We start from the raw sequence: 14,181 nt of genomic DNA, 5'->3' as shown, positions 1-14,181 counted from the left end.
AAGTGAGGGCCACATAACTGCTAATTAAAACCTAGAACTGCCCCCCGACATGTTTCGCCAGTCTCGCTGGCTTCCTCAGGGGTAACGGTACACCATCCGATTTGTACCAACAGTACTAATTGGCGGTGGTCTCTAGTCAAATACAGCACACATCAGTCTGATTGCACTGACATTATCTGGTCAGGCCAATGTCAATATAGGCCACATTAGTATAGCGATCGCCTCTGGTTAGTGTGAAACTGCACCATGATAAAGTCCCAAGTCTGTTGAAGGTAGATGCAATAAATCCTCCTCAACAGAGGGTGGCATTAGTCAATTGCCACCTTCTGTGCTGCTAACCAGATCCGTTGGTAGCAGGGTTTTTGGGACGTTAGAATATACCCAATTGACACCAAGTAGTTTTTTGGTTTGTTTAGAACAAGCCTATTTGTATAGTGGGTGGATGCAATAAATCCCCCGATACATCTGGTGTGTCACAAATCGTCGATTTGTTGCCTATGGGCACTAAACAATTGGTGTAGTCATGAACACGCTAACATGCGGTCATATATCTTGCTAATGGATAAGTAGCGAGTGTGTCTTGGTCACAGCTATTTCTTTGGTACTACTAGGTTCATCCACCTTTTAGTCCAGGGCGTATTTGTCAAGAGGCCTGCATGCTGGCAAAGTAGTGGATTCATTAGTATCCCAAATCAATATCATTTCTTGTCGATATACAGAATTGATACTGCTGTCCTCAACTTTAGAGCCAGCGACCCAATATATCGCCTCTATGTGATGACATACAGTATTTTTTGCAGTGAGCCACAACTGTGTTTTTAACACCACAGTAGTTATTTTGTGTGTTTTTGTCTGTGTGCTTTCTTCAAATGTGATTCACAATGTATAGTGACACTTTTTAACAATGTATCTAATAAAAGTGAAGTATTAATTTTACCCGGGCCAAGATAGGTTTTCATTGCCTGTATAGGCTTCTGTAAATACTATTCTTAGGACATTCCTCTATGAGGCTACAGTCACACGAACGTATTTTTTTTGTGTCCGCTCCGTTTTTGTTTTTTTGCAGATCGGATGAGGACCCATCTATTTCAACGGGTCTGCAAAAAATGCGGACATCATCCCTATGTCCATTCCATAGCCCAACAAAAAATATAGAACATGTCCTATTCTTGCCCAGTTTGCAGTCAAGGACAAGCATTGCTACAATGGATCGGCAAAAAAAATAAAAAAGGAAGCAACACGGACGCCAACCGTATTTTTTTGCGGACCGCAAAATACATACGGTTGTGTGAATGTAGCCTTATTCTTACTAAAAGTTTATTAATTCCCATCTGGCTGTTACCAGTTGAGGATGCTCCTAACCAGTGCTGCCTGTGTCATGCTGGGCAGGGACACCCCCCAACTGGTAGCACCCTGTCCACCATACATAAATGGGAATAATAGAGGAATGGCACCGCAGATAGAGGAAACTACTCGGGAATTATTAGATGAGGGATGGGGCTGGTTACTGGCGATCCTTCACGCGCTACAGCAGCAGCAGACGCGATCAGGTTTAGTTCTGTGCCTCACAGCCATTTCCCCCTCCTGACGCGCCATAGCGCACGTCCGTCGAGCCCGCAGCTCCACCCTCCCCTGCCGGCCCCGCCCCAGTCTGACGTCAACCACTCGTAGTCATGGCCGCCTTTAGCGCAGAGCAGCAACCTTCCTCAGCCGGGAGCCCCAGCCCCACTCAGGCCGCAGCGCCAGAGCCCCACGAGGAGCAGGTGGCGGGACGTGGAGAGCCGGAGGATGACGAAGAGGAGGATGAGGAAGAAGATGAGGAGAGTAGCGGCGTGTCGGAGCGGTCCGATAGCCCGGCCGGGAGCAGTATGGACGGGGAGCCGGGGAGCAGCCGCCCCGAGGATGGGCCCAGCTCTGGAAGCAGCGCGCCCAGCACCGCCGGGAGCACCTCCGGGGGAGACGACGGCTACAGCAGCGCCAGCCAGTCCAGCCGCAGAACCAGCCTGGGGGGCTCGTCCGAGGGGGAACCGCTCAGCCGCATGGACTCCGAGGACAGGTGAGGACGGCCCCGCCCAGTGCCCACAATAAAATGTCCGTGGCCCCGCCCACAATAAAATGTCCGTGGCCCCGCCCACAATAAAATGTCCGTGGCCCCGCCCGCAATAAAATGTCCGTGGCCCCGCCCACAATAAAATGTCCGTGGCCCCGCCCACAATAAAATGTCCGTGGCCCCGCCCACAATAAAATGTCCGTGGCCCCGCCCACAATAAAATGTCCGTGGCCCCGCCCACAATAAAATGTCCGTGGCCCCGCCCACAATAAAATGCCCGTGGCCCCGCCCACCATAAATGCCCGTGGCCCCGCCCACCATAAAATGTCCGTGGCCTGGGTTTAGTGTCTCCGCCCCCCGGGGGGTTATTGGCCCCGCCCCCAGGGGTTATTGGCCCCGCCCACAGCCTGGGTAATGGCTCCGCCCGCCCATTTGCCTTCCAATTAGACTGTGTTCACATGAGGGATCTTTCCATGTCAGGGCAAAAATAAACAGATGAATAGATTTCAGCGGCAGTTCAGACAGGTGTGAACATAGCCCTACCCTCCCTCCAGTGACCCCCATGCACTTGCTGCTCCACCTCACAGTCCGGCGGCCTCCATACCACACAGGAGCCTGCTCCTGCTGGGGTGAAATTCCCAGCATGTACTTGGAACTCCCATAGAAATGAATGGAGCATGCTGGGAGTTGTAGTTCCCCCAACAGCTGGAATGCAGGAGATGATGGGGGTGGTGGTCAGGATGTCAGTGACTCTTGTCTGGTACTTGCAGCATCAGCAGCACCCTGATGGATGTGGACAGCATCATTTCCAGCGGCCGCTCCACACCCTCCATGATGAACGTTCTGGGGATCTCGGCCTCATCCGCCAAGAGCCTCTCCTACGCCTGCTGCTGGGACCAGTGCCAGGCCTGCTTCTCCTCCAGCCCGGACTTGGCAGAACACATCCGCACCTTCCACGTGGACGGCCAGAGGGGAGGGGTAATGTCCGCATGTGTGATACCCTGCTGGGTGTCATCCTTTGTCCCACGTTGTTCCTGATGTTGAGCTGTGTTTGTGTTGCAGGTTTTCATTTGTTTTTGGAAGGGGTGTAAGGTGTACAACACTCCCTCCACCAGTCAGAGCTGGCTGCAGCGGCACATGCTGACCCACAGCGGGGACAAGCCTTTCAAGGTAAGATGCCACCACCGTCAGTCGTCTTAAAGGGCATCTGTCAGCAGGTTTGTACCTATGACACTGGCTGACCTGTTACATGGGCACTTGGCAGCTGAAGGCTTCTGTGTTGGTCCCATGTTCATATGTGCCCGCGTTGCTGAGAAAAGGGATGTTTTAATATATGCAAATTAGCCTCTGGGAGCAACGGGGGCGTTACCATTACACCTAGAGGCTCGTCTCTCTCTGCAACTGCCGCGTCCTCTGCACTTTGATTAACACAGCCAGGAGTGATGACGTTTACACTGCCTGGCCCTGTCAATCAAAGTGCAGAAGTTATGGCAGTTGCAGAGAGAGCAGAGCCTCTAGGTGTAATGGTAACGCCCCGTTGCTCCTAGAGGCTCATTTGCATATATTAAAACTTCCTTTTTCTCAGCAATGCGGGCACATATGAACATGGGACCAACACAGATGCCTTCAGCTGCCACGTGCACATGTAAGGGTCAGCCAGTGTCATAGGTACAAACCTGCTGACAGATGCCATCTAAAGGGGGTCTCTGCTTTCAGTACAAAGCATTCTGATATATACGCTCCGTTATACCGTGTCCTGCGTAGATGTAGTTACATGATAAAATTCTGCAGTCACCACTAGAGGGAGCTGAGAAGTTAACCCCCCAGTGGCTGGCCTGTTTTTACTTGGAGGTAACCATGGTTAACAGAAGAAGACTGCCACACACCCCTTTTTAAATAAAGCAACCAGTCTGCTCTTCTAAGTTGATCATCACCATCATGGAGTGAGGGCCCCTACCTTGTCCTCGTTAACCCTTTCTCCTGAGCTAACGAGAAGATCACTGACATTGTGTCAGCAGGTCATTTTTTGGGAGGGCTGAAATGCAGTGGAAATGGGGGATTTCACGGCAAGGAATCGCTCTGTAATTAACCCCGATGCATTTGATCACTCTTCATAGTACAAATTGCCACCTTAGAAATGGAAGCAGAAAACTAAAGTTTGTGCAGTGGATTATTCTAGTGATGCCTAATGTTATTTATACAGGACTGAGGTTCCCTGTAAAAAGGGTTTCCTGCCATTTGCATATATGACCCTTCTCTCAGAATCGGTCCTCAGTGGCGGGGGTCCGACTCAGCTGTTAGAAGGGGCTGCGGTGCATGACCGAGTGCTGTGGCCTCTGTCCCAGAAAAGCCATTCACCCTGCGACTGCGCAGGATTCTAAGGCTCCATCTCCTTCCTGTTCATGCAGTGTGTCGTTGGTGGCTGCAACGCAAGCTTTGCTTCTCAAGGAGGACTCGCCCGTCACGTCCCCACCCACTTCAGTCAGCAGAACTCTTCTAAAGTGTCTGGTCATTCCAAGTCCAAGGAGGAGTCTCCGTCCAAAGCCGGGCTGAACAGGCGGCGAAAACTGAAGAATAAGCGCAAGCGCTCCCTAAGTAAGTGTCCTGCGGTGGGGGTGGCAGCTTCCTCGTAGACTTCCACGTGGTAACTGGCTTCTCTCTCCTCTTCAGCAGCAGGGCTGGGATCCACTCCTTATACTTCCGCCCCAGTACAGATGAAAGGTAGATCGCGCTTCTGTCGTTTCTCTAAGCTGAGGACACCATTAACCCTTTGTGGAGCAGACCGCTTTCTTATGCGCAGTTCGTGGAGATTACCAGCCTGTGCCCCCTCGCAGTCCCTGAAAGTGTCAGCTCCACCAAAGGAGGACCATATGAGGTTTAAGGTGGAGGACTGTAGTTCCCAGTGTGATGTGACTGCAGGAGAGGCTATAAGGGCACGCTGGGGCCGGAGCAGGTCGATGCAGCGGAGCTCTGCCGGGTCAGGTGGCCCCCTGCTCTGTCTTCATGTCCCCCTTGTTTGGTGCTACTGTTTTTGACATTGTTGCCTTATAGATTGGGCTCCTGACATCACCGATTCTTCCGGCCATGTATTAGGGGCAAATTCAGCACATTTACAGCCCCAGTCACACCTTCCCACAATATTACATATAGAATGAGTCTTGTACTGATCTTGCGTTACCGCCTGCATTAAAGGGGTTGTACAGGCGATATATATTAAGGACCGGTCATCAATATCTGAGAGGCGGGGGTCCGACACCTGGTACCCCGCTGATCATCTGTTTGAAGAGGAGGAGACCCCCAACCTAAGCGCTAGTTCCTGACTGTCATTTGAAGTTTCGGCAGTTTAGTGTTATAGAGCGGGTACTTGTAATTACACTATGCCACCGCTCCACAGGAGATGAACACCTCCTCTTCAAACAGCTGATTGGCGAGGGTGCCGGGTGTCGGACCCCATGACCTATCCTCATGATAGGTCATCAATATATACGGCCTGCACAACCCCCTTAACGCAGGATCAGTACAAGGCAATATTGTGGAAAGAGGTGACTGGACAACCCCTTTAACTCCAGAGCTGCAGTTGAATGGAAACAGACGGCTTAATGCTGGGGGCTCATACATCACATAACTGCACATAGTCTGGTCTAAAGATAATGCTTTCCAGAAGGCAAATCGCCAGGACAAGCCTGTACTGGCAATGCTTGAATATTTCAGCAAAATAGTGAATTCATCTCTAAAGTATACTCTAAAGTATAATACAGCCAGTAACTCGGTATCAGTGCAGGATTGGTGATCCCACCAGCAGAACAGTGCATGCAGCTCTGAAGCATAATACAGGCTGTGAAGAGGTGTTCAGAGGTGGATATGCTCCTGTGTGCTTGGCGCATGCTGCTCGCGATCATTTGATATTCCTGCCTGCGAGCACCACATCGTGCAGCATTGGCTACGGTCACAAAATGGCGGACCCACAGCGTATGAATATGGTGTGTGGCCCCACAGGTTATTTACTTTGTGCCCCCTGCCGAGATGTTGAGGAATGTCCAGTATGAGGTGGTGATGCCGTAGGATGGATCTGGGACTCAATAAAGTGTAACTGTCGTTTCATTTTTTTTTTTTTTACTTATCTGTAGGGACAGTGAGTATTTTTTCTGTAATAGTCAAGCAAAAGAATCCAAGTATGTAGCACTCGCCATAAAAAATACAGTGGTATGGGATGTGGTACAGGCCATTTAGCGCAAGTTTACACTGCCTGTAATACACTTCATCAGAGAAATGTTAATGATTTTTTGTAGGAGGCGTGTCCCTTGCTGCAGTGCTGGCCAATCGCAGCACACAGCTCATAGACTGGCTATGAGCTGTGCGCTGCGATTGGCCAGTGCTGCAGCAAGGGACACGCCTCCTACAAAAAATCAGTCCAATACAACAGACGGAGCTGAGACACCGGAGCCTATACCGGGCGAACGGAGCGGCGCCCAGGCATACTAGTAAGTGCAGGGGGACCCCTGGGCGCCGCTCTGCCCACAGATAGAGTTAGTTTTTAGTTTGTATACGAGTGAAAGGTCCTCTTTAAGGAGAATCAGCCGTCAGCATTCTACTGGACGCTGGAAACACTGGCTAACTGTATGACGCAGAGGTGTGCTTCTCGGCCTGCCTCTGCTCTCCCTTCCTAAGCCTCCATACCCCAGCCCTGCCTCCCTAAATGTGTAGCAGAGGTTGCTGCCAGCACTCCCTTCTATCTTCCTAACTTGTCTCTGGTTAGCGCAGGGGAGATAGGGTTCACTGCCTGGCAGTAGCTATACAGGAACATAGTACACTGCAAGGTTAGATTAGGGAGACATTTGCCTAATAATAAAGTGTATTATAAAAGCACTCACTGTCCATACACATAAAAAAAAAAGACAGTTATACTTTAACCCCTTAACCCATAATCACATACATGTAGGCGATCACCGTTAAGCGGTTATATGGAGCAGGCTCATGTTCTGAGCTCGCTCCCTACATGGCGGGTGCAGGCTGTATAATGCAGCTGACATCCGCTGGCAGAATCGTGGGGCACTGATTGGTTGTTATGACAGCTTGAGGCTTTGTGAAGGTTCCCAGGCCTATCATAGCAAACTCCTTGTGAAGCTGTGTCTGAGGCCCAACTCGTCAGGGAGCCTAACAGAATCCCATAGACTGCAACAGTATTTTTTTTGCAGTCTGTGGTACAAGCGATCAGAAGTCCCCTAAGGCCTCTTTCACACTACAGTATGTCCATTTCAGTGTTTTGCGGTCCGTTTTTCACGGATCCGTTGTTCCGTTTTTTTGCTTCCGTTGTGGTTCCGTTTCCGTTCCGTTTTTCCGTATGGCATATACAGTATACAGTAATTACATAGAAAAAATTGGGTTGGATATAACATTTTCAATAGATGGTTCAGAAAAAACGGAACGGAAACGGAAGACATACGGATGCATTTCCGTATGTGTTCCGTTTTTTTTGCGGACCCATTGACTTGAATAGAGCCACAGACCGTGATTTGCGGGCAATAATAGGACATGTTCTATCTTTCAACGGAACGGAAATACGGAAACGGAATGCATACGGAACACATTCCGTTTTTTTTGCGGAACCATTGAAATGAATGGTTCCGTATACAGACCGTATACGGAACGCAAAAAACGGACCGCAAAACGGAAAAAAAAAACGGTAGTGTGAAAGAGGCCTAAGGCAGTGTTCCTCAACGCCAGTCCTCAGGGCTCACCTGCCGGTCATGTGTTCAGGATTTCCTTAGTATTGAGCAGCTGATAGTGTCCATCCATCAGGACTTACCACAGGTATTCATTCTGTGGGATATTCTAAATCCTGACCAGCAGGTAGGCCTTGAGGACTGGAGTTGGGGAACCCTGCCCTAAGGGGACTAAAAATGTTTAAAAAATATATATAATAATAAAAAAAAAAAAATATATATATATATATATATATATATATATATATATATATATATATATATATATATATCACTAAAATTTTTAAATGTTACACTAAAAATAAACATAACAGACATTGCCATGTCCAAAAAAAAGTATAAAAATAATTTTCCCTAATGGTGAATACTATAACCGAAAAAAAATAAAAATGCGTGATTCACCATTATTTTATTTTTTATTTTTCTTGTCCACCCCCCCCTTCCCCCCAAAAGAAATGTAATAAAAAGTGATCAAAAAGTTGTACATACCAATAAAAACTAGTTTGCCCCGAAAAAAAAAAAATCTCAGGTAGCTTTGTAGATGGAAATATAAAAAAGTTAATTGGTGGCAGAAAATAGTGATGCTAAGCAAATATAATTTTTTTTAAAGGTTGAAAAACGTAATAAAAATGAGAAAAATTTGATTTCGCCTTAATTACACTGACCTGCAGAATAAGCATGTCAGGTAATTTTTAGCGCATAGTGAACATAGTAATACCAATACCCAAAAATGGCAGAAATTTTTTTAAATTTTTTTTTCTATACGGAGCCGGATGGCGCACTGCGCATGCATGGTTGCTATCCATACATTTCTATGTTAGTGCTGCAAATGGCCGAGCGGTGTGCTCTGCTATTTTCGGAAGTCCCATTGAAATGCAAGCGTGGCCACCACTCCATTCACTTCTTTGGGGTTAACAGAAATAGCCCTTTTGGCACTCCCATAGAAATGAATGGAGGACGGCCACGCATGTGCATTGCGCCCCCCAGCACTTTGCGTCTACGTTCTATGTATATCAGACATTGGAAGCATATCCTAGTAATATGCCCCCATGGGGTTTCTGATCATAAATACATATCCCTGGCATTGTGACATTACCTCCAGCAGTCATGTGACTGCACGTGGCTCTAGGGCCACGTTCATACCTGACACAGTCTGGTTATTACTTGTTGCTGATTGGTGGCAGACTTATTTTCTAAACCCAGCAGGAGGTTAATTCCTTGGTAGCTGTCTGTGGGCATTACCTTGATCCTAGCAGTCACAACGCCTGGGTACATCACAGCGGGACGTCACCCTGAAACATTTTGTCTTGTAGAGGTTTTCTTATATTGTGCATGACATCCCGATACAGTGTCTGTGGACCACAACCTCCAATATGCTTTGCCTCCTTTTCTATGCATGGTCAGAGAATTAGTTTGGGAGTATCTCTTCCGTCTTGTTGGCACTTGACTCTTGGTTCATGAGCTGGAGCCAGTGCCATTTAATTTTTTTATTTTTTGCACTCCAGCCAGGCCACACGACTTCTTTGATGCACAGACTCTGGATGCCATCCGCCATCGTGCCATCTGCTTTAACCTCTCTGCCCAGATAGAATCCTTAGGGAATGGCCACAGCGTGGTGTTTCACAGCACAGTGAGTACGACAAGTCTGTTTCTGGGAAAGCTGGGTGACTATTCATAGTCACAGCTTCCACGGAGGTTGTCACAGAGCTTTCCTCAGTGGCAGATGCATCTCCCGTCAAAATGAGCACATGGAGGAATTGGATATAGTATTGGCTAGGAGCAGTGACTCCACCAACGCATTAACTGGGAGTATTTTAATTTTCCAGGTGATTGCGAAGAGAAAGGAGGATTCTGGAAAGATAAAGCTCCTGCTGCACTGGACTCCAGAAGACATGTAAGTCCTGTGACTGATAATCGGCAGCAGTAGATGATATTCACCTGCCACCATGACTGGGGGCTGAGGGGCGCAGCCTGGATGTGTATTGGGTTTTGGCAAGACGCACAGGCTAGGCGTTGCGCAAGTTGGGCTTGTGCCAGGGACATTTTGAGTGTGTAATGGCTGGCGCCAGGGCCACAGTCTATTTATCATGCAATTTGTGCCATTTTTTGCCCCAGTCTTCCTGATGTCTGGGTGAACGAGACTGACCGTCACCAGCTGAAGACAAAGGTCGTCCATTTGTCCAAGCTTCCTAAAGACACAGCCCATCTCCTGGACCCCAACATCTACAGGTAACCCTGGAGGGCAGCTCCTCCTCTTCATTTACTCTCTGATGTCTCCAGTGTATGACCTTGTTTTCCTTGATGCACAGAGATTCTAGTAAAAGGATCACTCCCAGCGGATCCCTGGCAGATCACTTCTCTTAAGACAACTCTCTGGTTTGTATGACATTTTTTATGATTAATTCTTGTCATGTTGACTGTAAATAGCAGGAATAGGTAGGTGAGCTGGGACTGGTGACTTTCAGTATGGGATTGTGCTACCAAAGCCAACTTTGGGATTTAAAAGGCCGGCCTCCTGTCCTCTAAAGAAAATGTCGTTGTTGAAAAGTTTTATGAGACCTGGTCCACAGACACATTATGCATCTGTATATTGGAGGAGTATCCTAGCCCCGCTGTGAGTTAATAGACCTGAACTGACAGCGTCATGGGGATCTAAGATGCTGTGAGTTTGGGTCAGTTAATTGAACCTGTGATAGTTCCAGGGATTGTCACTAGGAGAAATAAATGCCTTGTCTCACTTCATTAAGTGGCATTTATCATGTAGAGAAAGTTAATACAAGCCACTTACTAATGTATTGTTATTATCCATATTGCTTCCTTTGCTGGCTGGATTCATTTTTCCCTCACACTTTACACTGCCCGTTTCCATGGTTACAACCAATCCATCGGAGGTGATTGTGCTTGCACACTATAGGAAAAGGTGTCGCTCTGGTGGCCAGGACCATGGGAGTGAACATAGGCGGGTGCTTTTTCCTATAGTGCGCAAGCGCGGCCACTGCTGTTGGATTGCAGGGTGGTCGTAACCATGGAACCGAGCAGTGTTTAATGTGATAGAAAAATAGACCCTAAATATTATAAACTACTCTAAAATGACACTAATGCAGGACACCAGTTAGGACTCTTTCACACCTGCGTTCTTTTCTTCCGGCATAGAGTTCCGTCGTCGGGGCTCTATGCCGGAAGAATCCTGATCAGTTTTATCCTAATGCATTCTGAATGGAGTGAAATCCGTTCAGGATGCATCAGGATGTCTTCAGTTCCGGAACGGAACGTTTTTTTGGCCGGAGAAAATACTGCAACATGCTGCGCTTTTTCCTCCGGCCAAAAATCCTGAACACTTGTCGCAAGGCCGGATCCGGAATGAATGCCCATTGAAAGGCATTAATCCGGATCCGGCCTTAAGCTAAACGTCATTTTGGCGCATTGCCGGATCCGACGTTTAGCTTTTTCTGAATGGTTACCATGGCTGCCGGGACGCTAAAGTCCTGGCAGCCATGGTAAAGTGTAGTGGGGAGTGGGGGAGCAGCATACTTACCGTCCGTGCGGCTCCCGGGGCGCTCCAGAGTGACGTCAGGGCGCCCCAAGCGCATGGATCACGTGATCGCATGGCACGTCATCCATGCGCATGGGGCGCTCTGACGTCACTCTGGAGCGCCCCGGGAGCCGCGCGGACTGTAAGTATACCGCCTCCCCGCTCCTACTATGGCAACCAGGACTTTAATAGCGTCCTGGGTGCTATAGTAACACTGAAAGCATTTTGAAGACGGATCCGTCTTCAAATGCTTTCAGTACACTTGCGTTTTTCCGGATCCGGCGTGTAATTCCGGCAAGTGGAGTACACGCCGGATCCGGACAACGCAAGTGCCTTAGATATATAAACCTATCTCATGTTAAGGCCGCCTGCACACAACTGTGTCCGAAATGCGGCCTGCAAACTATGAATCCACAAAATACGGACACAGTTCGTGTGAAGTCTGCCTTTTTCTCAATCCATTACTAGAAATGACTATTCTTGTTCACAATCTAGACAAGAATAGGACATGTTCTATAATGTGCAGATGACAGACGTGCCTCTTGTGCTGTTGTGTGTAGAGTCTTTCTTTATGTATTTTGTTATATGAGGAGTAATAAAATGAGAGTTTTATCTTTCTTTCCATCGAGTGTCCCAGATCAGTGTCTTTTTGGGGTAATTTGCTGATGCGCTGTGCATGCTAGGAATGTTGTCGTGTGCACTGACTGTTCCTGTCCCCCTATTCTAGAGGCGTATGACAGAAGCGGTATAAAAGAAGATGACGGCATCTGCGAGAGTGGAGCATCCAGAATATCCTCCTGCTCCTCGTACAGTGTTCGATTGTCCGTGTGTTGTGGGGTGATGTTCGCTTATCGCTTCTTCCCTTGCATGGCGACTGCTGTATCTTGTTTGTCGTAGTTTGTGCCGCGACGTCCTATGATTCTGCAGAGCTGGAGAGCGTCACTCAGTCAGACCCTAGCTGTGATCCCGTCACGCTGACCCTTATTAATGTGACTTCCTGCGAGGCGTCCCGCTCCAACCCTCCTTGTGTATAGTTTATTGTTTCAATAGAAACAAACAACCAATTGGAAACCTATAAACTGCGCCAAAGTGAGAGCTCCTGCTCAGTGAAAAAATTTTTGTAAGAAAGAATGAGCTTCCCCCGATGATGCTGCCGTCTCCGTGCCTGTATATACTGCAGATTTGTAATATATTTTTGTACTATGAAGTTTAACTGTAGAGTTTTTTTAGAAGCATAATGTTCCCTGTAAATAGCGCGATCATGAGTAATGGATGCTATATATATATATATATATATATATATATATATATATATATATGCACCTTGTATCTATAAACTAATCATGTAGATGTGCCAGCGACAAGGCGCTAACTATCTATGAGAAGATTCTCCCGTCTCTTGTATGGAAAGCAGTCTGCGGCAGGCAGGAGTGACTGTTTAACGCTGAGCCCCACCACTTTAGCAGTCCCGCTGCGATGGCGACGTGTAGCCAGATGAAGAACAGTAAGACAATGAAGCACTTCTGCCCCTGCTGGCTACATCCTGTCATAACACAGCGTCTCGCCCGCTGTAAAACTTCCGGCATTATGTTGTAGTCATTGGTTTCCGATGTATTCGGCTTCAATCGTGGTATGAGGAAACAGTGAAATATTTTATTATTTTTGTTTTTTAATAAAACATTAGAAATCAGAGTCTTGCATCTGTGTGTGTCGGGGGGTAGATTTACATGCAGGAACATTGGTGCACTCGCCACTGTGTGGTTTGTCCTCGTATCTCTGCCTCTGTTGCAATCTCATCTTGGGAGGATCCTCGCGAAAATATAACTAGCAATTCAAGATGAGTGCAAGCAGTGACTGAAGTAGCAGAGCCCAAACAGCGAGGAATAGGAATGGTCGTCCTCTTCCAGGCATTGCTGAGCTGCGCCACCGAGCGGTATGTGCTGTTTACCTTTTTTCCTGTATTACTACGATTAAATAGGAATTTCTGGAAATAAGTAAATCCTAGGAAATGAGAAGTAGACACTGACACTGCCATGAAGATTTGGAGTAAAGGTCGGCAGTAAGGGGTCTCCTATTTTCTGGTGAAGCTTGTGTAGTGTTTCAGTGCCTGCTGCAGCATTGCAAAGTGCTGGAAATGTACTGTGTGGTCCTGGTGCCACGTTGAAGTCTCCACGTTGCTTCACTGCACCTTCATTCAGTGTCTCGTCCATAGAGGGCAGAGATTATAGGTGACAAATACCAATAAGGACCAGCAGAGGATACCAACCAGGGTCTACTCTGCTTAGCACAATTATTTTGTATGGTACTAGTGTTTTATCTGAGTGGCAACAGAATGACAGTGTTAGGGCACCAGGATGGAGGGTTTATGTTTAAAAGCAGGGGAGGATGATAGAAAAGAGATGAATTCAAGATCTGTTTGGTAAACTCTGCAAAGACAACACATGGCTTCAAGAAGTTGTCATGGAGGTCTGGGCTGAATAGAGAGGATGAGGAAAGAAAGTGTCTATCACCACTAGGTATGTAGTGCTGTACTCTCTTGTATGTTTGGTAGTGCTGAAAGGCTAGGCAGCATGCCTAAGCTGAAGGTAGGGCTTGCTTTGTGCTTTGGCCCGCATCTCACCTCCTTTATATCTTAATTGGAGGAGAAGGAGGACAAAAATTTGGGAGCCGGTGCTGGCTACTACAGAAGGGCAACTTCTGGAGAGGAATTTTGTGCTGCTCCGTGGTATTTGGTGCCGCGCTATTATATTGCTGACCCCACCTACTTGTGCTGGTCCTTATGTCAATTGGGATCCACCTACAACTTTTTTTTTTCTCCAGGGCCACTTTAATCCCCCCACGCTATTGGGTCTAGCACATACACATTCTTACTTATT

At 47.6% G+C, this 14,181-nt stretch overlaps 1 protein-coding gene across 2 annotated transcripts; it reads left to right on the top strand.

Moving 5' to 3' along the window:
* Positions 1 to 1,650: 1,650 nt before the first annotated feature.
* AEBP2 (AE binding protein 2) lies at positions 1,651 to 12,997 on the top strand. 2 transcript variants are annotated; one of them, XM_044281491.1, is made up of 10 exons: positions 1,651 to 2,056; positions 2,821 to 3,028; positions 3,113 to 3,220; positions 4,459 to 4,645; positions 4,724 to 4,771; positions 9,279 to 9,403; positions 9,600 to 9,667; positions 9,889 to 10,002; positions 10,083 to 10,149; positions 12,033 to 12,997. In XM_044281491.1, the coding sequence occupies exons 1-9, from the start codon at positions 1,674 to 1,676 to the stop codon at positions 10,135 to 10,137; spliced, it is 1,296 nt and encodes a 431-aa protein (XP_044137426.1). In that variant the 5' UTR covers positions 1,651 to 1,673; the 3' UTR covers positions 10,138 to 10,149; positions 12,033 to 12,997. The 2 variants fall into 2 exon arrangements, with proteins under 2 accessions (XP_044137426.1, XP_044137425.1); XM_044281490.1 differs by having other exon boundaries at positions 1,652 to 2,056; positions 4,721 to 4,771.
* Positions 12,998 to 14,181: the final 1,184 nt, after the last annotated feature.

The sequence above is a fragment of the Bufo gargarizans genome, chromosome 2, assembly GCF_014858855.1.
Source record: "Bufo gargarizans isolate SCDJY-AF-19 chromosome 2, ASM1485885v1, whole genome shotgun sequence".
Lineage (NCBI taxonomy): Eukaryota > Metazoa > Chordata > Amphibia > Anura > Bufonidae > Bufo > Bufo gargarizans.
This window is presented reverse-complemented; position numbering and strand designations above follow the sequence as displayed.